Source organism: Orbicella franksi, chromosome 12, assembly GCF_964199315.1.
Source record: "Orbicella franksi chromosome 12, jaOrbFran1.1, whole genome shotgun sequence".
NCBI lineage: Eukaryota > Metazoa > Cnidaria > Anthozoa > Scleractinia > Merulinidae > Orbicella > Orbicella franksi.
In genome coordinates, this window is record NC_138156.1 from 17,131,262 (window position 1) to 17,155,515 (window position 24,254).

Here is a 24,254-nt window from a genome sequence, read left to right on the forward strand (position 1 = left end):
CCTGAAATGTTTCTTCCAGCCTTCAATGGTTTTAAATCAGCCGTGTTATAATTTCAATCAGCCCTGACTTTTCGTGAAAATGTAAATTTCCCATGTCTCAAAACAAAACTCCCTGACTTTTCCCTGACCTTGAAGAATTTTTTTCCCTGACCATTTCTTGACCTGTAGCAACTCTGCATATTTTTATTGCATGACTACACGATTTAAGAATTCGAGGACTCGAAGTTTGGACATAAAACAAATTTGAGGAAGAAATTTAGACAAAGAAAAGCCTGTTAAAAATTAATCACCTCTATGATGATATAAAGTTCGCTGGAAAAAAAAAGCGGTTTTCTTAGAACGTTTTTGGAATGTAAAGAAGCCGGCAATATTCATTCATCAGAAGGAAGCCATTCATATGCAAGGCACGCGAATTTTGTTACCGGAAACGTTGTTATTAGATCTCTCGTGACTGAATTCTTTGTTATTAAGCACCTTATCTACTTGTACGTCATATTTAGCAAAAATAGCACGTGCAAAGAACCAATGACTTTCGAGAATGTTGTTATTGAAATGGTTTAAAACATGTGCGTTATTCCCTACGCAAGACAGAACTAAACGTAATTGGTATAGCAGGTATAGGAGTCGACTGTGTATCGTCAATGATTATAAGCCTTGACACGGAAAAAGAGAAAATACAAAATCTGCTGTGACATGCCAATTCTTCATCAGTCACGTTTAGCCATTGAAGAATTTTGTTTTACGTTGCAGTAAGCAGACGTCCTCATCAGCGTAAAATCAAAGTGAAAACGTTTTCATCTTTATGGAAAAGCCGAAAATGAACAGCACATCAACAGAGAGCAATGCAACTGGTGCAGTCGTTCTTTCCAAGGTAGAGGGGATCGTATTGTGCAGCGCTTATATTTTGGCATCGGTCTTTATTGTCGTAGGAAACTTGTTCATCGTTGTCCTGTTCGTAGTTAACAAGAAACTACGCAAGAAAAGTTTATTTCTAGTCATAAGTATGGCGTTTGCTGATCTCATGCTGGGAATACTGTCTGTACCTATCTACGTTTTGTTCATCGGATATTCCTATGACCTTTGGAGAGTCGAAAAAGCGCTGTCGAATAAGTCCTTCTTCATGGCTCACACCGTCACTGATACCGTTTTTGCACAAGCCTCTCTAATTTCTGCGGCCGCGATATCTGGAGAAAGATTTTACGCTATTTATTGGCCCTTGAAGAGTCAAATAGTGACAACGCGCGCATATCGCATCGTTCTTGTTGCGGTATGGACACTAGCTGTCGTTATATCGTCAGTAGTCATAGCACTGAGTCATTTCACTTCATACAAACATGCTGTGTTCGCCTGGACGCCTTACGCTCTGATTCTAACGTTCATCATTTGCGCTTTCAACTTCAGCATTTGGACAAAGTTTCAACATGGAAGGGTCGCTTCACAACAGCCAAACAGAGCCTTGCACAACAAACGTTTAACAAAAACCTTGCTGATCGCATCTGGACTGGCTCTGCTATCATGGCTACCTTTAATTATTACAAGCATTTTGGACGTTCATGGCTTCTCGATATCTTTGAGAAATAATCTGGTTGTGAACCTGGTAAATTTTTCGAACTCTTTCATAAATCCAATTGTGTATGTATTACGAATTCCCGAATTTCGAAATGCGTTGGGTATGTGTTCTTTAAGAACGCAAACAACAGGGAAGACACCAGCTACTGATATAAGAAATGCTTTGACGCCGAGGAGGAGACAATTAAGAACATTACGAACCCACCCCAGTCATCCAAAAGTGGCGTTTGAACAGGAAACTGCAGATAGCCAACTGTACTTAACTAAGGTGTGATAAGCTATTGACGCTGATCACGTACTGAGCTCTATCTTTATACAATGTAATCATTACTTAACTAATGTTTTATGTAATCTAGCTTGTATTTCCTTTCGAAACAAAGTTTTTTCCTCCTGTGATAGGGCTTTACTTAAATCTGAATCCGATTCTAATCGCATTAGCGCGCTATTCTATTTTTCATTCAAGTTAAGTTTTCACTTGAGGTTAAAATAGCAGACAAATTATTTTATTTGAGGATGAATAATCAGTCACATGGATTTGTAATCACTTGAGGATATAAGGACAATTTCATGTCAAATCTTGTTCCAAAGTCTCAAAGGAAACCTATGGACTTATCGACTGAAGTCAACAGTACAACTATAGTACACTATAACATGAATGGAAGTTTTAATTCCATCAAAACAAAGCGCCAAAGGAAACCGAACCGCGGTAAATAGGTATATTTCATGTAAATATCCCTAAGTAGATTTTATGTTTAAAAAACTGACTTTTAAATAGGTATGACCTAATGATCTAAATTAAATCATGGTTGCCACAGACATCACTTTTCAAAATTCCCCAACTATTCCCTGACTTTTCCCTGATAAAAATAATTTTTTCTGACCCAATATATACGAAATGTCAGATATAGTAGTGACCTCCATCCTCTCCGTTACAGCCGTCCTTTCTTCCAATTAGGTTTAGACTAATTAGTTTTTAATAGCTTTTGCCTTTAAGGGAAAACATCGTTGGGATCACAAGTGACCCGAAATGTTTCTTCCAGCCTTGATGGGTATTAAATCAGCCGTGTTATCATTTTCATCAAGTTTTACCCGACTTCTTTTTCAAAATGTCAATTTTCCCTGAATCAAAATGAAACTCTCTGACCTTGGAGAATATTTTCTCCCCTGACAATTAAATGACCTGTAGCAGCCCTGAAAATTGAGCCTAAAAACTGGGGACGGTTTCTCAAAGCTGAATAATTGTTTGAAATTACAGAACAAACAAGAAATCGAGGAACACCTGTTTGTAGCCTGCTCCAAAGATTACTGTGTAGATTGCATATAGCACGCAATTACAGTCACCTCACATTATGTAGAGTTAACAATGTTTTTACCCAAGGCGCGTCACTGAGCAGAAAAAATCAACAGATGACAATCTCTCAAACCTGATCGCTTAGATAAAGCACGTTCAAACAGGCATTAATTAGCAGCTGGGTTAGTCAGGGATGCATGGCTTGCCTTCTGGAAGAGCAAAACCCTACATCAGTTATAGTTTTACCGCAGGGGCTGGTGTTGTTTCATAAGCCAATATAGAATTCATTTTCCACATCCTCTCGGTTTAAAGTGCGCACGTTTTCGATCTAGAGCTAGTGATCGGTCAAAAAGACAACACTACACTTAAGGCTACCGTGTCCCTTCAGGGGTGTCTCCAGTCCAACGGATGTAGCGCTTCGCGATTACATCGCAGATACCCTAACCCCTGCACCAGATTAAAGCTTATAGATCTCGTTATTCAGAATATTTATTAGGTTTTCCCGAAAATGACTCATCGAAGTTTTCCCCGAGGTCTAAACTCGAAGCCATACATCCTTTTTTTTTTAAAGTTCCACCTCAACACGATTTTTATATTTTGGAAATTTAAGTTTTTTCTCTCGCGATCAGGCACCCAAACGCTTAAAAAAACGTGTTGGAGTTTTCCTTTGTTTGATTGCATTCAAAAGCTACAGAACATTTTCATAACTCGCAACAACATAATTTTCAGAATTGTCAAATTCCCCAACTCGCTTTAGTTGGTCTATTTTTCAACTGACCAAATTTGACTGAAATCGGAGAAAAGACCTTTGAGTTTTAACTCTTCTAAGTGTCCCCATCCAGCAAAAACAGAGTTTTAAAAAAACCAGCAAAAAAGATTTAAATAAAATAACACTGAGAAAACGAACACAGCCCTCAAACTCATTCAAGGACAGTTTACTGCATATTTGCTCTTTTGAATTTTCTTTCCTTGTCTGAAAGCTTGTAACTCAAGGTATATTCATGGAGACAAACCAAAATTGAAAATTTTTCATTCTGAAGGTACACGGTAACCTTAAACAGTACAACAGCAAATATAATAACGCCACGCCATTGGCCTTGACACTCGTGTTGGACTCTTTATACCATCCGTCGCCTTAACCCTAACTTTCTTCTTATCACTGAGGCGGTTGTGACGTTTCAAAGCGGAAGAGTCGTTTCGCAGCAGCAAAACAGAGCCTCACAACAAACCCCTTGCTATTTGTATTTGTCCTCAGTCTGCTGTAGGCTCTGTTTTATTATTGTAAACATTTGACGGGATCGAGCGCAAATATCTGAAGTTGTGTGTGCTTCAGTCAGGCTATAATACTAATTATGTTTATCGAAGTCAATGTACACAATGCTGGGATAATACTAAGAGAGCGCACATGTTCCAAGTTCACTTGGCGCCAGTTCAATCACGCCCTTCCCCACCACCCCCCTCCCCACCCAAAAAAACAATTCCACACTCGTCGACCTGCATGGCTTACTAAAGCCTACCGAGAGGCTGTTTGTAGCGCACTATACACTATGAACAACATTTACACTAACTTGATTTTCGATACAGCTTTTAAATCATCCCAATCGATCTGATCTTCTTTGCTTGCGGACTTTAAGCCGTAAGACACAAAGGAGTTGTTAGTAGCCGCAGCCTCCCCTCCCCAACCACTCCACACAAGCACAGCACATCGAGACCCACGGGAGCCCAGCTCCAGAGCGACAGAGGTGACCTGGGAACAACACAACAAACATGAACCTTTCAGAAACGCCGTGTGAATCACATGTAGTTGTGATTAGCAAAAACCATTCAGTATAACACCAGTTTTAGAGTCAAAACTTCCTGGCAGTTTTAGCTACCATTCTGAATCTCAAGATGCCAAAAAAACACCAGACTGACTGAACGCATAGCGCATTTTCCCTCAGGTGGCAAGCAGCCATGCAAATTTATTGGAACAAAAGAAACTGTTTACGTAAGAAAAAGATTAAACGCTCAAATGTTGTTTTTAGTGGTCCATGCACTTAGCTACGCCTAGCTAGTTCCCATACAGGCATGCCACTTAAACTGAAAGAAACAACTGTTTCAAATAAAGATAACAGGCGTAAGAGTCCCAACTGACAGGAGGCAGACCAGTTGGCCATTTACAAGCATGACCGAGGAGTTGAACTGGGGCTACCAAGAAACAACTCCAACTTAGTTGTCAGAGCGGGACTCGAACTCGCGACCTCCGGTGAAAACACTCTGTAGCTGTAATGTGCACGATGAATGCCTCACACATCAACAGGGAAACAAAGAAAAACTTAAGGCTCCTGAGAAGCTTTGAGTTAGTTTACATGACAGATTGTTGTACCTGAAGCTGTTTTCCCACATCCTCTGGCTGTGGAACAAGCTGGAATGGAATGACTTTGGTCTTAGCTGGTAAAAGATACAATCCACCCTCTCCTTGAGTCAATCCCGTCTCCACTACGCACTGCTGGTTATAAAACTACGAAAAAGAAAACAAGACAAGTCACAAGATGGCCAAAATTCAACTGTTGTAGGCCAGTAGCCTCTGGAACGAATTTTATGCTGCCTGCATACTATTTAACAATTAGATTATTCACTCTCGATTCCTATCGCGTGATAGTTGACGAGGGCAAAGCCCGAGTCAACTATCACGCATAGAAATCGAGAGCGAATAATCTAATTGTTTTAGTATAAATCTACTAGTCGTTCAAACCTTTATCAAAATTCTCCTCACAGACACCTCGAAAACGCCAAGAAGCGGTCGTCATTTTGTTAACAAACGCACACTGCTACGCTACTCACTATCTACAGCAGAATAGATAGTGAGTAGCGTAGCCAATCAGCGAACGGCATTCGTGATAGAACACTAGTAGATTTATACTAAGTTTAAGTTTATGGCATCCATAAACTGATGTTAATGAGACCTGAGAGACAATATCTCAAAGACAGGCACACAAATTCTGCATTGTAACACTTTATTTCAGAGACATGTAACACTATGAACCTCCTGTCACGCTCATAAGTAAATCCCAGTAACATAGGTAACATGCCACCAATTCCTGATCTCAAAGTCCATCAGGGATTCCCAGTTGAAAACAATCACTCCCTTTTGATATCACAACAAACCTTTCATTTCCTAAGTAAAGCCACTGTTATCTACATCTGTAAAAGACAGTGTATCAATGGTTCCAGCCATGTCTCTCACGTGTCCACCTCATGCCCCGGACCTCTAGTCAAGCACACGCTCCTCGTTGTATTCAGTCTTCTTGTTTGTGCCGATCATTCGCCACTGATTTTTCTTTTACCCTCCCACCCTCCCATGACTGGGACCCTTGCTCTACACATCTGAACCCCTGATACTACGCTTTAGGACCATCTTCGAGCGAATAAACAAAATCATTTAGATCTATAGAAATGTTCACCATGAATAAGGCTAATAATCTGTCTTCCCCCCCCCCCCCCCAAAAAAAAAAAAAAAATGGGGGCAAGCTTTCACACTACAATTCAGAATGTCGTGTATAGATACTGAACAGGACTATTCCGCTACTTTTAGAAAAACATTTATCCGTATATACTCCCCAGTCGTCCTTCCCTGCCACCCAAATTTTACCCACAGCCAGTGTGTTATTTCCTAAATGTAGTATCGTTAGTGGAAGCTCAGACCAGGCCTCGAAAGAGGATCATTAATAACAATTATCTTATGATAAAGAATTGCGTTTAACGAACCTGATTGCTGAAGAAAACAGCAATTTTAGAAAAACGGATTGGGAAAGGACACGTTACCCTGAAACAAGAAAAAAACAAAGTTATTACCTTCGTTTCTTGACGAAGCACTAGACTATCTGGTGTTGAAAACTAAAATCAGGACAAACCTCAAGTAAATTTGAAGGAGGATAGTCGAATCTGCCGAGATTGTTGACGAATCAAATACAGCCTTGCATTCAACTGTAGAGAGAAAAGGACGGTTATTAACATAATAGACAAACAGCAAGCGAAAAGCTCAATAAATAAATGAAAGAACAACGTGTATACGGTCCATTTTGAAGAAATCACATTACATGTTTGGTTTAGTTTGTGCTTGATTTGTAATTTGTTCAAAGTTAGGCCACGCAATTTACCCAGGGTACGCCTTTTTGCTACGCTATTCAGTTCCAAGCAGCCAGAAGTGATCTAACCCACGCGATTAGACTGGCTTTCCCTTGGAGTTTGATTGGTGCACTTGTTGCAATAACTAAGGAAACTCCTACTCTCTCTTTGCTCGACAGCTGAACAAAGCAAACGTTGACGATTGACAGGGACACGATGTCCATTTAATTGAAAAAAATTGTACAAATCAACCACTTGATTTACACTATTAGACATAGACTGCGCGCAGTCTCTCTTTTGCTCGAAAATCCTAGGGAAGAACGCAAAACAAGTGAGCATGCGAGCGTTGTATTTCTGTTGTGTTCTTGTCTGAGTTCTTCCCCACGGATTCTCGAGCAAAACAGAGACTACCCGCAACCTCGTTCCCAGGGTCTCTCATCTTCTCGCTCCAGGGGGCGTGAAGATCAGAGACCCTGGGAACGAGGTTGGACTGCTCGCAGTCTAATCAAAGTGCTCTATGAGCAGACCTGTGAATTTCCCAGTGAGTGATGATTGACGTGAGTTAACCTTTGCGCAATATGGAATTACTCTTTTCAAACACCATGTAAAACAAATCGCTTCGCTCAAGGTCCCTCCAGGGTTGTCAAAACTTAAGGTTACAGTATACCTTCAGATCGGCAATTTTCTTCAAATTTGGATTTTTGGTTCAAAGTAATGGTCGAAGAGTAATCTCTAATTTCGGAAAACAAAATTGAAAAAAACTCAATATTGGCGGAGAAATGGAGGTTTTACGTTACGGCCGGAAGTAAAAGTTCCCTCTTGATTGACAGCCCTATAACGTGTACGCAATCAACCGAGACTACTTTCGCGGGAATATATGGATACCACGAATTGGCTGGCTACTCAGATCTAAGCATTTTTCGTATTAGATGTAATTCTATTAAGTTATAAGTAAACATGGACCACGGAAAACTCTGTTTACCAGTTCGAAAAAGCGAAGAACGAATGAAAACACATCAATGAGTGAAGACGCGAAAGTTGGCCTCGCGGATGAAGCTATAGCTATCGTATCAAGCAGACAAAAAGATCGAGTCAAGAGTAGAGAAAGATTCTGTAAAGGTTTGGGAACTCGACAGCTATAACAGCGACGTGTACATTGACTCTTTTGTTGAGTCCGATACCGATGAATCGCCCAACTCATTGAGATCCATTGGAATATTATCCATGCACATTTGCTCCGCCGCGCTTTCTTTTGTTCAGTTTGTTCTCGTCGCCCAGCCACTCTAGCGTTCGTATCCTTTTTCGTCTTCCCCATTTTGCCAGACCAGCTTCAAGAAAAACCGAGCTACAGAAAAATTATCTCTCCGCCTTGAGCGCATTGCGAAACTCAAGGGTTTTTTCGAGATTCACGCGTAAATTTCACCGCGAGTTAATGGTAGTAAATTTTCCAAGCGCTGATTGGCTCAGTGATCTGAGAACCCAGTTGAAGGCGTTTGTGGGCGGAGTTTGTTTGCGAAGCAAGAGATTTTTCTTAGCGCTGTTTTCTCGAATAAATTTTTTCGCTTGAAGCAGACACTCTAAAGAGTTACAACTCAAAGGGGATTTGTTTGATTGCCCTCAAATTTGGACACTAGCTAGATTAACATATAAAAAACAAAAACATGTCTGCGAATTGTTTATTTCGAAATATTTTTTCTCCGAGAGCAATTTTTGTACGATCACTTCACATTTTTTAAGTCCTATTTTGAAAATGTTCTGTAACTTTTTACTGCAATTGAATGTGGCAAAACGCAGACACGCTTTTTTAGCGCTTTTTGTCCTGAAACCGGGGGAAAAAATAAATTGGCGAAAAACAAAATTCGCTTTGACTTGTAGCTTCCAAAAGGTGATTAGGACGCTCGCATTTAGTGGCCGTGAAAAAATCGGCACTTCATTTTATTTCAAAATTTCTGGTATGGTTTGATAGCCAGCTCTATAAGCTTTAATTTGATATAGGGGTTTAGGTATCTACAGCTTAAACCGAACGCGCTACATCGCTTGGACGTGAGACACCCCTGAAGGTATACGGTAACCTTAATAACGTCCTTTCTATGGTCTACTGAGTGCGTGCATCTACCATGGATAAATGTGGTGAATTTGTAAGCACACGGTCATTGTGGTGGCTTTTTGTCAACTTCAGCTTGTGTCTACAACAGTTTTGAGCAAACAGCATATATAACAGTCATAAATGACTAATTATGAAACACATTTTAGAGCAGTTAGACCAATTTCAAAATTCAGCCTAAAACAATAGACCTCAGCACGAGGCTCCGAGGAATAAATCCCACAAACTCTGCAGTTATTCCCCGGAGCCTCGTGCTGAGGTCTATTGTTTTAGGCTGAAGTTTAATTTATCGAAACTGGTCTATTAGCTTCAACTGAGAGTTGAAAGTAATCAGGCAATTACTTTGGTCTTGGTTTTGGTTTTACTACGGTTTAAGATTGGCTGAGTAGTCTAATTGGTAAGTTATTGGTTTGGGTTTGGTTTTACTACACTGAAAACCACCCTAAGTGGCAAATAAACCATCATTCTCACCAAATGGTGCTATTTGTTCCATCTGTATGGTAAACACCTGGGGTGTCTGTGGCGACGCCTTCAGTGTTTTCCACAATTCCTTTGCCTCTTCTACTGCTTCAAAGTCACATCCTGGCTCGGGCTCAGGGCATTCATTCTATCATTTACGAGGAAATGGCAAACAACACGAATGTTCTTCATTTCAGTTTACTCTAGACGTTTGTGTTTGTTTGTTGACTGGGACACGAAAGTAGGGGGTCATGTGACCACGCCACAGTCACACTACAAACTTGGGTGTTCATAAAGCTTGTACATGTAAGATCATGTATAACATGTTTTGGCCTTCATCGTCCTAAAGGATATTTTACCATAATATCACGGGCGGCATAGCCTGGGGGTCGTAAAGTTCCCCCCCCCCCCGCCCCAATTTCAAGCGAAAAATACACAAAACAATAATTTTACAAATATCTCCAGACCCCCTACAAGTTAGCGCCTGTGGTGCTCGCTTGTAATCCCTCCCCCCCCCCCCCCCAATTCAAAATAATCTCCGCCATCCCTGAATCTAAATGAAATGTGGCAAAATCATGTGCTATATGGCCCCTCCCCATTTTGAGTACCCTGCGAGAAAGCTCTCTCAGCTCTTCCACTTAAAAGAGCTTGCTGTCAGGTTAACAAATATATTCCATGTTGCCGTGCGTCTGTTCAGTAATAGATCGCAGATAACGTTAAAATGTGGTGTGACCAAAAAGTGGCAGTGTGTCACTGATGTTCTTACCACATTTTAACGTCTTCTGTGATCTATTACTGAACCGACGCATAACGTCTTGAGGAGCCCATAACAAAGAGTGTTCGTAAATTCTAGCAAGTGAGAACAGAGGCACGCAAGGTTTACTTTGAACTGGAGTGACTGCCCTGTTACCAGCGCTGAAGCCCGAGTGATGACCTTCAGGACCTCTTGGATTATCCCTCTCTCAACTCTGTATAAGGCCACATTCTTACCGACATAACTTGGATGAGGTTTGTCTGACATCTTGTTTTTTCCTCAGGTGAATTTTCAACATCTGATTTGTTTTAGAATCAAGGAATATTTATTTAATGATAAATATCTTTCAGACCTGTTTACTTTGGCGAGGGGGTTAAAATCCTGTTACAGTTTAGTGGCGTCAACTGAAACCAAGCAACTATAAATCAGGGTCAACAGGTTTAGTTTCACTTTTCCACAACAGCAGCAGCAGAGAATAACGCTGTACTGTTCCAGAAAATGTCCATACACGTACCTACCTTTTTTTATATTTTTTTAGACTTAAAGAAATACGAAACTACTTACAGTACGATATTACCAACAAAACGATACTTACGCTACTAAGAACAATACAAATACCTCGATACGATACAATTACTTACAAAATGTCCATACCCACCTAATGTAACACCATTGTAAACTGGAGTGGGATAATGTCATAGAATTTTTTTTTATGGAAGTGGGGTTGGGAGTTTAAAGCGAAACCCAAAAGAATTTCCGAGTAGAATGGATTAAACTTCACAAGCCCATAAGCCAAGCAATGTTTTGCAGCTTGACCTGTTGCATCCGCGTAAGCTTGAGCACGATTACATCTGTTATACAACGTAAGTACTCTTTTTGTAATGCGAGATTAGAATGATGTTAAGTAATGACTCTTTTCAACAACTGGCATCTTTGAAAAGATACATCTTCCCATCAATTCAAGCGAAAGAGTGATGTACTCTTGCACATTTCCGACAAGATAAGCACACCTGAAATGAAAATCATTGAACATTGATGTCTTGAAAAATTTAAAACATGATACAGACACATAACACCCTCAGGAAAGTATAAGACTTGGCTATATCTCTAGTGATCAGAGTGATGTGTCTATTAAACGGTTCACCAGTATGATCAGGTTCAGGTCTCGCCCATTCACATCCCAGGCTCAACTGTATTTGCATTTTCGAAGTAACTATAACATTATCTACTGCCAAAAGAAGAAAGGAAGTAATTTTCCTTTACACTAAACATGGCTACATATTACATGTTGTAATGTTAATTTCCCTTTCTTTGTTTTCTTCTTATTTACATGCTCCCTAGAACTTCAATTGTGCGAGGAGCTAACAAGAAAGCCAACTGGTTAATTTAGCTTTCCAGCTCGAGCTTCAATTTCAATATAGATATAATCAGTTTTATGTGCCATCTTCAAGATGTTAAGTTATTTAGTTAATTATACAAATGAGCTCAATTGACAAGAATAATTATTACCGTTGCTTGTAACTAAGCATGAACACGTGGCGCCGAAACATGCTCTTATTGGGTGTCAAACGTGGCATGATTGGTCATCAAACATTTGAAGTTTAGCAGACCGTACAACGCGAACTTTCGCGCTCAAAATGTTCATCATACGGGCGAAAACCAATATTTCATGGTTACACTAGAAGTAAAACCACTTTCGCGAAAGGCGTATGCATATTGACACAGGTCAGGGTCAATTTCTCTGGAGAAGTCTTCAATGTCCAATCTTTCTGCCATTTCGTGTGCTGAACTTTAAGCGGGAAAGTTCGCACCACGATCTGCTAAACTTCGAATGTTTGATGACCAATCAAGCCACGTTTGACACCCAATTAGAGTACGTTTCGGCGTCACGTGTTCACGCTTAGATGCAAGCGACGGTATTATAAAACCTTTTAGCCGGAAGGAGCCTTGGCACAAGGAAGGTGGCCGTAGTGACGCACGCTTTGATCGGATAGATTCTTGGTCCATTCTGGTAGTTTGCTTCTAATTGTGTTTTTATTGTAATCTTCTACTGTTCAATGAAAAATAACTAACAACTACTCAGTACCTCAATGACGTGATTAGCACTGAGGTCAGAAGTGACCACCATTTTTCTCTGCGGTAATCCCAAGTGACTCTACACAACAACCTGAAAAACAAACAGAGTGAAAGAGTGTTATGAAGTTTTCTCTAAGCAGCATCTGTCTTCTGAAACAACACAATATTGTGAAAACACGTTTAGAAATGATACACATCAAACTTTGTAAAATATTACTACACTCACATTAAAGCCTTGCTGTAGTCTCTAGCATGATAATATTCCTCACCCATCTGTACCACTAAAACATTTAAAATGAACAGTAAAGAAACTGTTACAGGTACTTGTGGATTCACAAACCAGTTTAAACTAGTAAGCCTATGTTTATGGGGAGAAGCCACAACAACTTTGCCAGTTTGTTCCAAGATGTCACAGGCCAATGGAATAAAATTCATAAGCAGTTCTCATAAGCTTGTAATTCTATTTGTCGTCATAGTATAGCAGGCTGTTATTGTTTTGGGGCTAGGGGCATTGTTTCTGTTGTTCTCTTAACGGGTATCAAGCCAGTCATGTGAGACCTTGCTAAAGCTGCTGATGAACTAAAATTCATCACTAGTAAGTAATTTGATCACTGTTAGCCCATGCCTACACAGGTTTCTGAACTCAATTTATCAACAAGAACTCAAGCAGCAGTGACATTAAACAGTAATATACAGAAAGAGAGATTATCTACCGTTTTTGTACATGTACAGACAAAGGTTACAACAGTATTGCTCACTCAAATATCTTTTCATTCTGGGTGACTTGTACTTTTTAAACTGAGCCACTGCACTGCTGAGAAGAGGAATGATGATCCACTGCAAAAACCAAGCAAGAAACAAACAAACACATGTATGTGTGTTATTTAAGCCAAGTCACTGGTAGTTTACATGTATCAAAAGTTACCTGTACAAAACTAGCCATCAAATGACAAACTCACAGCTGAATTTGCTGTAAGGTTTTCACTACACACTGATTTTTTCCCATTTCATTTCATATAAGACAGTTGTTCTCAGAAACTCTCTAACTTCAAGTGATAAGAAACTTTTAACTTCTACAGCTAGGCACATCATCCCACTGCATTTGTCTGCCACTGAATAAGAAACAACCCCATGACGTTTCCCTTCCCTAATTTTCTAGATTATATCTTGTTATGATGTAATGAGCACTTACTGAATGGTCCACCTGTATTTCCTGAGCCTGCAATGCAATGATTCCAGCATGCTCTATTGCAGCATCTGGAGGCTCTGCTCCTACAAATATAGGTCAGAAAAGTTCATTAGTCCTGAGAAGGAAAACAAATTATGTACTATACAGTTATGGGTGCAAAAGCATGGAGGCCTAATGGTGAACAAGCTGGACTCTAGATCAAGTGCTCTGAGTTTGAGCTCTAGCCAGGGTCATAACGTTGTTCTTTTGGGCAAGACACTTCTCCCTCATAGCTCTCACAGTGTCTCTCTTCTCACAGGTGTATGAAAGGTTGCTGGTGAATTTATCCTGGGGAGTGACCCTGCGATGGCCTAGCATCCCATCCAGGGGGGAGTAGAAATACTTCTAGTCGCTTAATCCTATAGAAATCAGGACAAGCCCTAGCTGTATAGGCCACTGGCATGATGTACACTTTACCTTATACAGTTACGGGCAGTGGTGGGGGGGGGGGGGGCATATGGCAGCTCCCTACCTGAAGAAAAAATTTATCCAACACATGAACATGGTGGAAAGGGAAATGCCAACCCAACTTGTGGTGCTGAGGGTTTTAACATGTCAATCTCAAGTATGGAATGGGTAAGCTGAACATGTGGAATACAATCATTATGGCACTTCCCTCTCCAGGAACACTGACAAACTCCAAGCAATTGCCTTGAAAAACAATTTATATTTATGAGAGAATTATCTATAAAGAGGATTAAGGTGGCTGAACACAGTTTTTGATACCTGTGTTTCATTCACCTTCTCTCTAAAACCCTTGATCTCTCGGTCGTCAAAAATGGCCACAAGCTAGTTAACAACACAAACTTTGGTTTTTTGATGATTAAGCTGACGTATGTGCCGTTGCCATGGCAACATGAATAAATATAAACAGGCCTTTAAAATCGGTTTTGTTTATTTGCAGAAAATCTAGTCATTAGATTTTCTTTATAATTTGCATGCAACAAGTTTGTAACGATTCTCACAAGTTAACACCATTTTGCTAGTAATTTAACAGAGAGATCTTTAATTATCCCTTGTTGAAGGTTCACTGGAATATCTGGAATTTCCTTTTTTAAAGTTCAGTTATTTTCAATACTCCAGTTACTTATTTCTTGAAGTATTTTCATGCCAAATTTCTTGAAATTCTAATGAGTGGTTCTCGAGAAATAGGCGTATTTCCGAGAGAACAATTTTCATTCAATCGCAATTTTTTGACTTACTATGCATGCGCTGCATTTAACTGGGTTCTTTCAGTAAGAAAGAAAAAGTTGAGAATTGCTGGGTTGTTTACATCGTTACCTTTTCTAACATATCTTTGTAATAAAAGACTAAAGCCATCAATACGTTGCGTTCAATTATAGAGAAAAATAGCACAGATACTGCAGGTGTTGAGTAAATAAAATGATCGCTCTATTGACGGCATGTTTGTTTTTTGCAATCCTTGTGCGCGTGCTGAATTGCATCCGCGAAAGCACGCGCAAAAACTATGTTCGGCCACCTTAAGTTGTCTGAAAAAAAACCAATCACATGCATTTTTGTTAAATTTGAGATTAATTCAAGACAAAGTGGTCACTTTCATCAACTTGAATAGGTTTTTGAGCTCTTTGGGACAATTCCCCTTCCAAAGAAACTCTCTGCAACTAAACAGAGATGTCAAGTGTCCCCAAAGACAGTACATTCTTACTAGTAAGTGTTAGTTTTCAGAAACAAGTTGGGGGTGAAGCTTAATAGATCTTGTCCATGCTCAGAGCTCTGCTGCCTGGCTTGCTAGTGCTGTTCAATTTTTTCTGTTACCTTGAAAACCTTGCCTCCATGGTCTCTGACCAAAAAAGTCTAAGTTTCCAGCATTTTCCAGAGGATTCATGGACAGTGGAGTGGTAGTCTGAAGATTATAGACAAAAAACAAACCTGCAATGATTCAAACTGGCTTGTACAACATACCAACTACAGTAGATACTGTAGATACCTCTTTCATTCATACTTTACTATACGCTTTATGCAATTCGAGTGTGAGAAGTTTGGTTTTGAACTTTCACTTGAAAATGTAATTCTAACTAAAAGTTACGGAGAGTTTGTTATTAATCAAGTAAAAAGAGGAGTACCATAAATAAAATACAGTATAAACAGTACATACTTCCTTTTTTGAGATATAAAGCTGTAGAAACCATGTTCTGATTAACTGGTTCAAATCACAGGACTTAAATTAATCTGACACTACTTACATGGCACAAACCCTGGCATAGCTGTCTCCTCACAATAGCATTATTGGCAGCTTGTTGGTAGTAGAACCCTGGGTGCTGAGTCTGTGATGAAATACCAGATTAGCTTTGAGGAAATGCTGCTGTCTCTGTTTAGATGCTGTAGCTCAAAAACAGAGTTGAGGTATCCCATTACAATTATTAAAAGCTAGCCATAAACATGCCATCCTGAGTATTAGTCGGCCTAACTGCAGTGCATTTCAGGATAACCCCTCACCCTTAACCCACTGCATTTTAGATGTTAGATGAGATCAGCTGTGAAAGTTTTCCAGAGATAAGCATTCTACATGTATTCCATGATCACTTAAAATGAACAGGAAGAGTAAGTGTTATAGAACAAAGGTTCGGCAAGTTAGAGCCAGAAGCATCCAAAGACCTTTTTACCAGAAATTTCCTGTACATGTACAAGATAATATCCATCATAAAATCATGTAGATAAATTTTCAATTAACCAACCATACTCAGGACCCTGCTGGGAGAAGATTGAGCCTTGGTCAATATTCTCCCTGCACAGCTCTTGCACTAGGTCCAAAAGACGTACTCTTGCTGAACCAAGACCTTGGTCGGGGCTCAAATTGAGATACATGTATTTTGATCACAAATCCAACACGCTAAGACCATATACATGTTGTTACCTGCAACGCTGTCAGTCCATTCCTGATGGCTTCATCAAACAGCTCTCCAAATAAACTGAACCTGGCAAACAATTTAAAGCCATTCATGGTCTTATACAATCAGTCAACCAACTAATCAATCAATGAATTGATATTGATAGATCAACCAATTAATCATCAATTAATCATCGTCCGTCCGTCCATCCATCCATCTGTCTGTTCATCCGTCTGTCCATCTGTCAGTCAGTCAGTTAGCCAGTCAGTCAGTCAGTCAGTCAGTCCTTTCATTAATTCATCAAGTATCAGTAAATGAAATGCATGAACAGCTTAACCTTTTCTGGACACTTAAATTCAATGGCAGCATGCAATTCACATTAATGTCTTAACCTTTCAACTCTGCTGAACTTTAAGATACAGTGGAGTCTTGTTTTCTCAAACCTCCAAACAAGGCAACTGGTTTGAGAGATCGGAAGTTTGAGATATTGGGGCAAAATTACAGTGAAACAAATCCAAGGAAAATGACTTTTGGTTCCAGGTATTGGAGGTTTCAGAAATTAATTGTTCAAGAAATCAGGATTCCCCTGTTGGTACAAATTCTCCTTACATGTATAACCAACATTTCTTATAGTTGTACTTTGGCTTTCATTCAAAATTATTTCTAAAATTTGTGTTGATATTGTAACAAGAAATAAGATACCACAGCTAAGTCCACTATCTCTACTGACAGACATACATACTCACTGTTTAGAGAGCCAGGCTGAGTGCTCAAATGCCAATTCAGGGGAGCCAACTTTCTCCTTGAACAAATCAACATGTTTTCTGAATTGTGAAATGGCATCTAATGGAGCTGATGCCTGGAAACTCAGACGACAAATCTGCATTGGAGAATTATAAAAAATTAAGACCTCTTTAGTTCTTGTGGCATTTAACTTTGTACTATTGCAATAATTATACTTTAAAATAAATAGTACTGATGTTACAAGTATTGTGGAGAGCTCACAGGAGTCACCATAATGATGAGTAAAATTGTATATAATTACACAATAAATGGAGATTTAAAACCAACTTTTCACTAATCTGAAATCCAGACATTGAACCATTCTGTCTTAATTTCAATGCAATCTACATATCAAAGCACAGATATCATTATGACACTGATGCCCATTGTACTGTACTTAAATGTTTAAACTCTGAAAACACAAACCTTATAATTGACAAAGCCTGCAACAACTTTAATTTCTAGCATATTGATGTCACTTGACTTGAGCTCTCCTAGGAGACTGTAGGCTTGCCTGTAGTGCCTGAAGTGAAACAAATTTTTATGTTCAGCGTTACATACACCTGACTGTCATCTTGATGTATACCTGCCAAGTTTTTCCAGCTCAAAGACATGACAGTTTTTTTTTTTGCCTGGGAGTATGTGACATTAAATTCTACTGTCAAAATGACTTTATCGCATCCAAAGATGTTCCAAGATTTTCAAAGAAGCTCTTGGATGTCCGAACATTTTCTGGTTCCTGTCATACCTTCTCACCAGCACTTTTTCCTTATCAAAAAAACCAGAGATTTTGAAGGATGCTCTGTCATTTGCATCAACTTTTTTTAACTCAACTTGGTTTGCATTTACATATTTTTTGAAAGTGTGTAAGTATGAGCTCATGAAGCTCTAAATAAATGCTACACTGGCATGAGTTGGAATGAGGTCAAACTTTGTAGCCCCCATACATAAGAATCACACCCTGTGAGAGTTGACACCTATAAATACATTTATGTTGATGTCATCCTGAGTTTAGATGGTATGCAACATAATTTATTTTATTTAAAAGTCTGTAAGAGTGCAAAAATTATTGTGCCTCTGGACTTACTTTATGGCAGAATGGGGGTCCTGTCGAAGCTCATTGAAGAAGGCAACCTTAAACTGGTGTCGTACCAATAGCAGCTAAAACACACAAGAAAAATCCTCAGTTCCTATCTTTACTGAATATATAAATTTATTGATGATTAATTTGCTGTAATTGGTATGACTACAAAACACCTGTTAAGATAGCTTGATAGAAAAACAGAACCAGTACAAACTGCAACTTAATGATGGTACAAGAGAAGAAAAATCCATGATGTACTTGGTAATTAAAATAATCATGAAAAGTAAGTGATTTTCCATTCTTTTTCTTTCACTGTTTTCATAAAGAAATTGGAAAACATTTTCTCTGTACTTCTTTATTATAATACACCTCTCAGTCTAAATCCTGCTTATCTATGTGAGAAGCACTTCATAAGTTGAAAATGACCTACTGTGGTAATTTTAAATGCTGGCCAGTTAATATTCTAACCTGATGAGATCCCTTGTTGAGAAACTCCTGAAAAATAAAGGAGGAAAAAATGTTAGAAATATCACTTGAAATATCAAAATAGTCACCTTTTGGGTTACTGCTAGATATTAAATTCTGTTAAAGCCTGTTCTGATTGTTTTTGGGTACAGTCCAGCTAGACAGCATCTCTTAAATTATGATGTTTGTTATTCTTGCCACCTGTCTACTTGCTGTTGCATTGAAAATTAAAGGGAAATAAGATGCTGATCACACTTTAGACATGTTCTTTCATAAGTTCTTCAAAAGTTAGAATTTTATAGGATCAATATCCCACCTTGTGAGCTTTAACTCTTCTACATTCTCCATGATAGTAACTCTGTGCTAAATCATAGAAAGCATTTTCCAACCTTTTGAGGAAAGAAAGGCTCCACTACCATCACTTGTATTTATTTAATAAAAATACCAAAACTAAACCAATACTAACTGTGAAATTTCAGCTATAACCTCCCCTCCCCCCGCCCTCCATTTATGTGTAGATGAAAAAAAAGATTCTGATTAAAAGTCCCTTCTGGATAAACGCCCTCTTTTACTTCGGTACTTTACAAGCCAGTGTTTGCGATTGTGGAGGTGTGGTGGCCTGATGGTTAGTGCGGTCGTCTCCGGAGTGAGCGATCCAGGTTCGAGGCCTGGCCAAGGACATTGTGTTGTGTTCTTGGGCAAGACACTTTACTCTCACAGTGCCTCTCTCCACCCAGGTGTATAAATGGGTACCGGCAAATTTAATGCTGGGGGTAACCCTGCGATGGACTAGCATCCCATCCAGGGGGGAGTAGAAATACTCCTAGTCACTTCATGCTACGGAAATCGGGATAAGCTCCAGCTTGCTGGGCCACTCAGCTCATATGCAGACTTTACCTACCTACTTATTTGCAATTGTGACGAAGCTTCATACAACACCTCTGTGCCTTGTCTCAATGTTTCTTACTTGTGCCTTGTGTTTCTTGTTCCCATGAACATCAAACACCTTTTCATACTTTTTATAATTTCTAAACATACATTAATTTAGCAATTTCTAGCAATTTAGTAATTTTTTGTTCTTTCCGATCAAAAAGTCATGTGAAATAAACTTATCTAATCAAGCTTGTTAGGACTATAGTCAGAGAATATTAGTTCTTAGTCTTTTGTACATAGAACTTGCTGTACCCACATAAAACAAGGGAAATCATGACTGTTATAGTGTTTGGATATCTGATCTTAACTAGCATGGATTTAAATGATTCTGTTTTACCATTTCCTCTTTAGCTTTAGTTCCGATTGAGTATACATAGCAAACTTGAAAGACTGAGTTGACCACATTTCCAAACACCTCCAAGTTGTTATGCATCGTATTTTCAACTCGCTTCCTGGTGTTTAGAAATAACTGTGGTCTAACAAAGTCTTTTGTGTTTGATATGTCAAAACCTAGTGCTGGTATTTCTCTGACTAGTACAACCACTGTAGCTAGTTCATGTTACATCTTAAAAATCAATGTTTGTGGTGTTACCTGATTGTATAACCAATTAAGTGGTCTGTGTGTGGAAGAACAAACAGAGACTTGGCTGACAAATCACATGCACTGCAAAGTGTTGCTGCCCTTTCTAGTGCCTGTAGGTCATCACCTGTAATATTTATCGCAGACACAATACTTAAGAAGCCAGGAAAACTGTCAATCTGGGCCCAGTTGTTCATTGAAACATGATTAAGTGTAATCTAGGATTGGCATAAATTTTGATTGTAGTTTCATATGTCAGTGATGCCCTCTGTCTCTGTCTTATACCCTGCAGTTTTGATGTCAGCTACTGTAAAATTCCAAAAGTAATGAACTCCCAAAAGTAGCAACAACTGTAAAGTAAAGTGAAAAAATTGTGGCTGCTAGTAAATCTCAAAAGTAGCAACCCCCTCGAAAGTAGCAGACCAACTCCCACCCAACTCCAGAGAAAGTTATACCAAGGTTCAATAGCATATTTATTTTTCCAATAAATGGTCAAGTGAAAGTTACGCACAACAAGGGAAGGCATCCCTTACAGTGTGCTACAAAAGTGTTGTGAAATGGTTATTTACAGTGCAGCTCAGATATAAGTGAACTATGCATATGCGTATTATAAGCACGTATTTTGCACATGCGCAAATGTCAATACACCCACATATGCACGCATGTATGTGCATGTATGTCTCTTTGTTATGCATCCCCATAAGTTTCTTTATATGAAGCATTGTTGGTCAAACAAAGGACATTTATTTATATTTCTGGAAATGAAAAAGGCTTCAAAGGGAAATTTGCATATTGTTAAAACGTCAAGCCGGTAAATGCAAGCTATAATCATACTTCAAGTTTTGATCACTACGCAAAGTTACCGACAAACTATTTATTAACACTTGCTTGATCTTAAGCTACCAAAAATGGGAAGAAAATTGAAACAGTCGTTTGAACTCCCTATTTTAACACGTGAACTCTATGTTTTTACAAGGAAAGATCTGTGTTTCGGCACATGTTGGCAAGTCGTTTGCACAATGTTTATAAATTTGTCTGAATTAAGCATTCTGAGGATCCTCATTGAAAAAATAATATCTCCGTTTCTATTTGACACAAATGTTCATTCATACGGTAAAATACACTTTCTTTAGTCAAATAATTGTTTGTCAAAGTTTCTATGGCATGTCGCTCACATTTAGCTATTTTTTCTTCAAGGGAAAGTTCTGTGTTTCGGCAGGTGTCGGCAAGTTGCTTGCTAGATGTTTACTATCCAAAGTTCCGCAGATCCTTGTCGCAAAAATGATATCTCCGGTTGTATTTGACACAAACCATTCATTCAAATGCTAAAATACTCTTTCCCTGATGAAAGAATTGTTTATCGAAGTTTCTATGGTGTGGCGCTCACATTTTGTTATTTTTAATTTTCTTCAAGGAAAAGTTGTGCATATCAGCATGCGTTTCCAAGTCGCTTGCTTGGACCATGTTTACTTTGTGTCGAAAAAATGTTATCTTTCAGTTGGGTTTGTTCCATGAATATGGGATTGTTAAAGTGTGTATTCCCAGTTCTATTTGACAAAAACAGTAAATTTTTGATTCAATGGCAAAATACTCTCCCTTTTAATGAGTATTCAGTCAGTTAATTTTCTGTCAAGTGCCCAATTGCAAAATGTTAGTTTCAGCTAACATTTTGCTAAGTCTAGTCTGAAGGCAAACACGTGTATACTGTATGTACGCGTATTCAAAATAAAGAAAACTCTTCCTTGCTCTGTGGCAAGCTGTCAAGCCATTGAAAACAACAATGACCTGTTAAGAAAAGAAGAAACAATAGGATAGTTCATACATATTAATGGTGCATACGCACATATACTGTATATGCGTATGTGCGTATATGCATACACGTATACATGTATTGGGCTGACGCGAACTATGCGTCTATTTTGGTTCAGATGTATCTGAGCCGCACTGTATGCTTCATCAGTTTGAGTTGTGTTGTGTTAAGCAAAACAAATCCCATATAATTTTCATTAAATACCACGATTGCACTACATGTAAAAGGAACTTTTGTACAAATTCAAATAGAAAATCTGTAAATTTTCAACAAGAGCGAATTAAAAGGAATGTTTTTCAAGTTAAAATTGAAAACTTGACCACTGCACTGGGATATTGATACAGTAGACTAACATGATAGCAGTGTGCCATGAATGGTATCTAACTAACTTTCCTGAGACCACTGACAACACCATCTAGACATCAAGGGCCTACCCACATGGCAGCAATATAAACTTAACCTGGAATGAAAAATTTCTTGCCATGTTTTAAGAACTGTTTTTACAAATTTCTGTCTTTTATTCCATAAAAAAGCTCAGCCGCACCAACTTTATATAATGTTATCTGCTCCCCAAAAGTAACAACTCCCAGAAAGCAGTGAGTCCCAAAGGTTGCTAATTCTGAAAGTAACAAGGGTCATTACTTTTGGAATTTTACCGTGTTCTCAAGCTCCACCAAACTTTATCAATGAAAATCACTTTTATACAAGAAAAATAATTGACATTTAATCCATGTGTTAATTATATGCCAGTGCTGAAAGGTTATTACCCTACAAGGTCTTGCAGCCTAGTAGGGAACAATTGAAAACCAATAAAGCACTATTTTTAAAATAAATAAATAAAAATTAAAATAAAAACTTAAAAACAACAACAAAAAAAACTGATCACCCTTTCTGCTAAAGGAAAAAAGGTTGAAAATGTCTGCTTTTACCCTTTTTTTTTCTTTTAGCACAAAATGTGATCAGTTTGTTTACTAATTGCAAGACCGTGTTGGGTAATCCGGCATTATTAGTGTGTCTTACCAGGTGGAAGAGGTGCATTCTTTTGAATGAGCACAACAGCTACCTTGGTGTTCTGGTCTTGGAGACTGCTTCTGCTCGGGAAGCAACATATTATTTCAAAAATATACAAATGATACCAGAGTAACGTTTCCCTAACCTGATGTAAACTTTTTTGGGAGTTTAGCTCAGATTAGGGAAACAAGAAATGGAATCTCCAATCTAATTAAGGCACTAATATACAATCTGATGGGTCATAACCATGTTCACAAAGCCTCATTCAGAATTACTGTGTGTCCAGTCAAGAGGTGGATGGGTTTATGGATATGCTTATTTGAAACAACAGCGGCTGACTCAAAATTCTACCGAGTGTTCTATTATAATCCAATAGGATCCCAAGGTAAGACACTGTAGAAGCCTCTAGGATCTTCAGGCCAGCTGAAACCTTTCTGATTGACTAGGACAAGTAGAAATTTGGATGAGGAAATCTTTCATGTGGCTTGTCCAATGGACAACCATATTTCTGGTAATGAAGAAATACTCAAATGAATGACATTTGACATAAAACTTTAAAGAGCAGGGCTCGAAATTAACTTTTTCGTTCGGGAGCCAGCTGGCGACTAACAGAAAAATTTTGGTCGCCAGATCGTAAATTTTGGTTGCCAACTTATTTTATATATAACTTACAAAAGAACAAGATTTTATACGTTACTTCGCACGTAAGAAAAGTCACAACTGAAGAGCGAAAACAATTAAAAACAACACGAGTAACACTTAGTTACAGAAAGCTACTGCTGTTCTCAGGTGATATGTCCCTGGTCCGAAGGTGATGGTTATCTCCATAGTCATTTTAAATGAAGCGAAGCATAAACATTTCAAGTCCGTGGTTTTCATTGTGAGACAAACATGGGTCCTTGCATTTTTTCCCTTTGCTACTTCTTCGAAATGCCGTTCTTTATTTTCGACTTGCTTTCCTCAACGCCTTTCGCTGCCGACAAACAGTTTCGGAAGAAGCCGCTGAAACAATATGGCGCGCTGTGAACGCAGTATCAATGTGTCGAAATACATTCAATTTTTCAATTATCTTGTAATATTCAGGCATTATTTTACTGGGGACGGAAAGGAGAGTTGTATACTAGCTACCATATTCGATTGATTTCCTAATA

General features: G+C 38.7%; 2 protein-coding genes across 2 annotated transcripts in view; one reads left to right on the top strand and one right to left on the bottom strand.

Moving 5' to 3' along the window:
* The window catches only part of LOC145462441 (adrenocorticotropic hormone receptor-like), a 4,487-nt gene extending 854 nt beyond the window's left edge, over nt 1-3,633 (top strand). The window contains exon 1 of the mRNA XM_081445971.1: nt 1-3,633. This exon is cut by the window's left edge and continues 854 nt beyond it. Within this exon, the coding sequence (XP_081302097.1) occupies nt 803-1,843 (1,041 nt within the window). The 5' untranslated portion in view covers nt 1-802 and the 3' untranslated portion in view covers nt 1,844-3,633.
* Nucleotides 1-24,254, bottom strand: part of LOC145462371 (trafficking protein particle complex subunit 11-like) — a 38,536-nt gene that overhangs the window by 12,416 nt on the left and 1,866 nt on the right. Inside the window, exons 3-23 of the mRNA XM_081445878.1 lie at nt 23,113-23,183; nt 20,295-20,409; nt 19,086-19,158; nt 18,773-18,799; nt 18,308-18,381; nt 17,647-17,743; nt 17,184-17,317; nt 16,464-16,524; nt 15,793-15,873; nt 15,365-15,452; nt 13,553-13,632; nt 13,119-13,197; nt 12,587-12,641; nt 12,371-12,451; nt 11,230-11,294; nt 10,521-10,582; nt 9,543-9,678; nt 6,754-6,826; nt 6,608-6,665; nt 5,226-5,360; nt 4,429-4,607 (exon numbers count right to left, since the gene is read on the bottom strand). Of these exons, the coding sequence (XP_081302004.1) occupies nt 4,429-4,607; nt 5,226-5,360; nt 6,608-6,665; nt 6,754-6,826; nt 9,543-9,678; nt 10,521-10,582; nt 11,230-11,294; nt 12,371-12,451; nt 12,587-12,641; nt 13,119-13,197; nt 13,553-13,632; nt 15,365-15,452; nt 15,793-15,873; nt 16,464-16,524; nt 17,184-17,317; nt 17,647-17,743; nt 18,308-18,381; nt 18,773-18,799; nt 19,086-19,158; nt 20,295-20,409; nt 23,113-23,183 (1,824 nt within the window). The remainder of the gene's footprint in view (nt 1-4,428; nt 4,608-5,225; nt 5,361-6,607; nt 6,666-6,753; nt 6,827-9,542; nt 9,679-10,520; nt 10,583-11,229; nt 11,295-12,370; nt 12,452-12,586; nt 12,642-13,118; nt 13,198-13,552; nt 13,633-15,364; nt 15,453-15,792; nt 15,874-16,463; nt 16,525-17,183; nt 17,318-17,646; nt 17,744-18,307; nt 18,382-18,772; nt 18,800-19,085; nt 19,159-20,294; nt 20,410-23,112; nt 23,184-24,254) is intronic.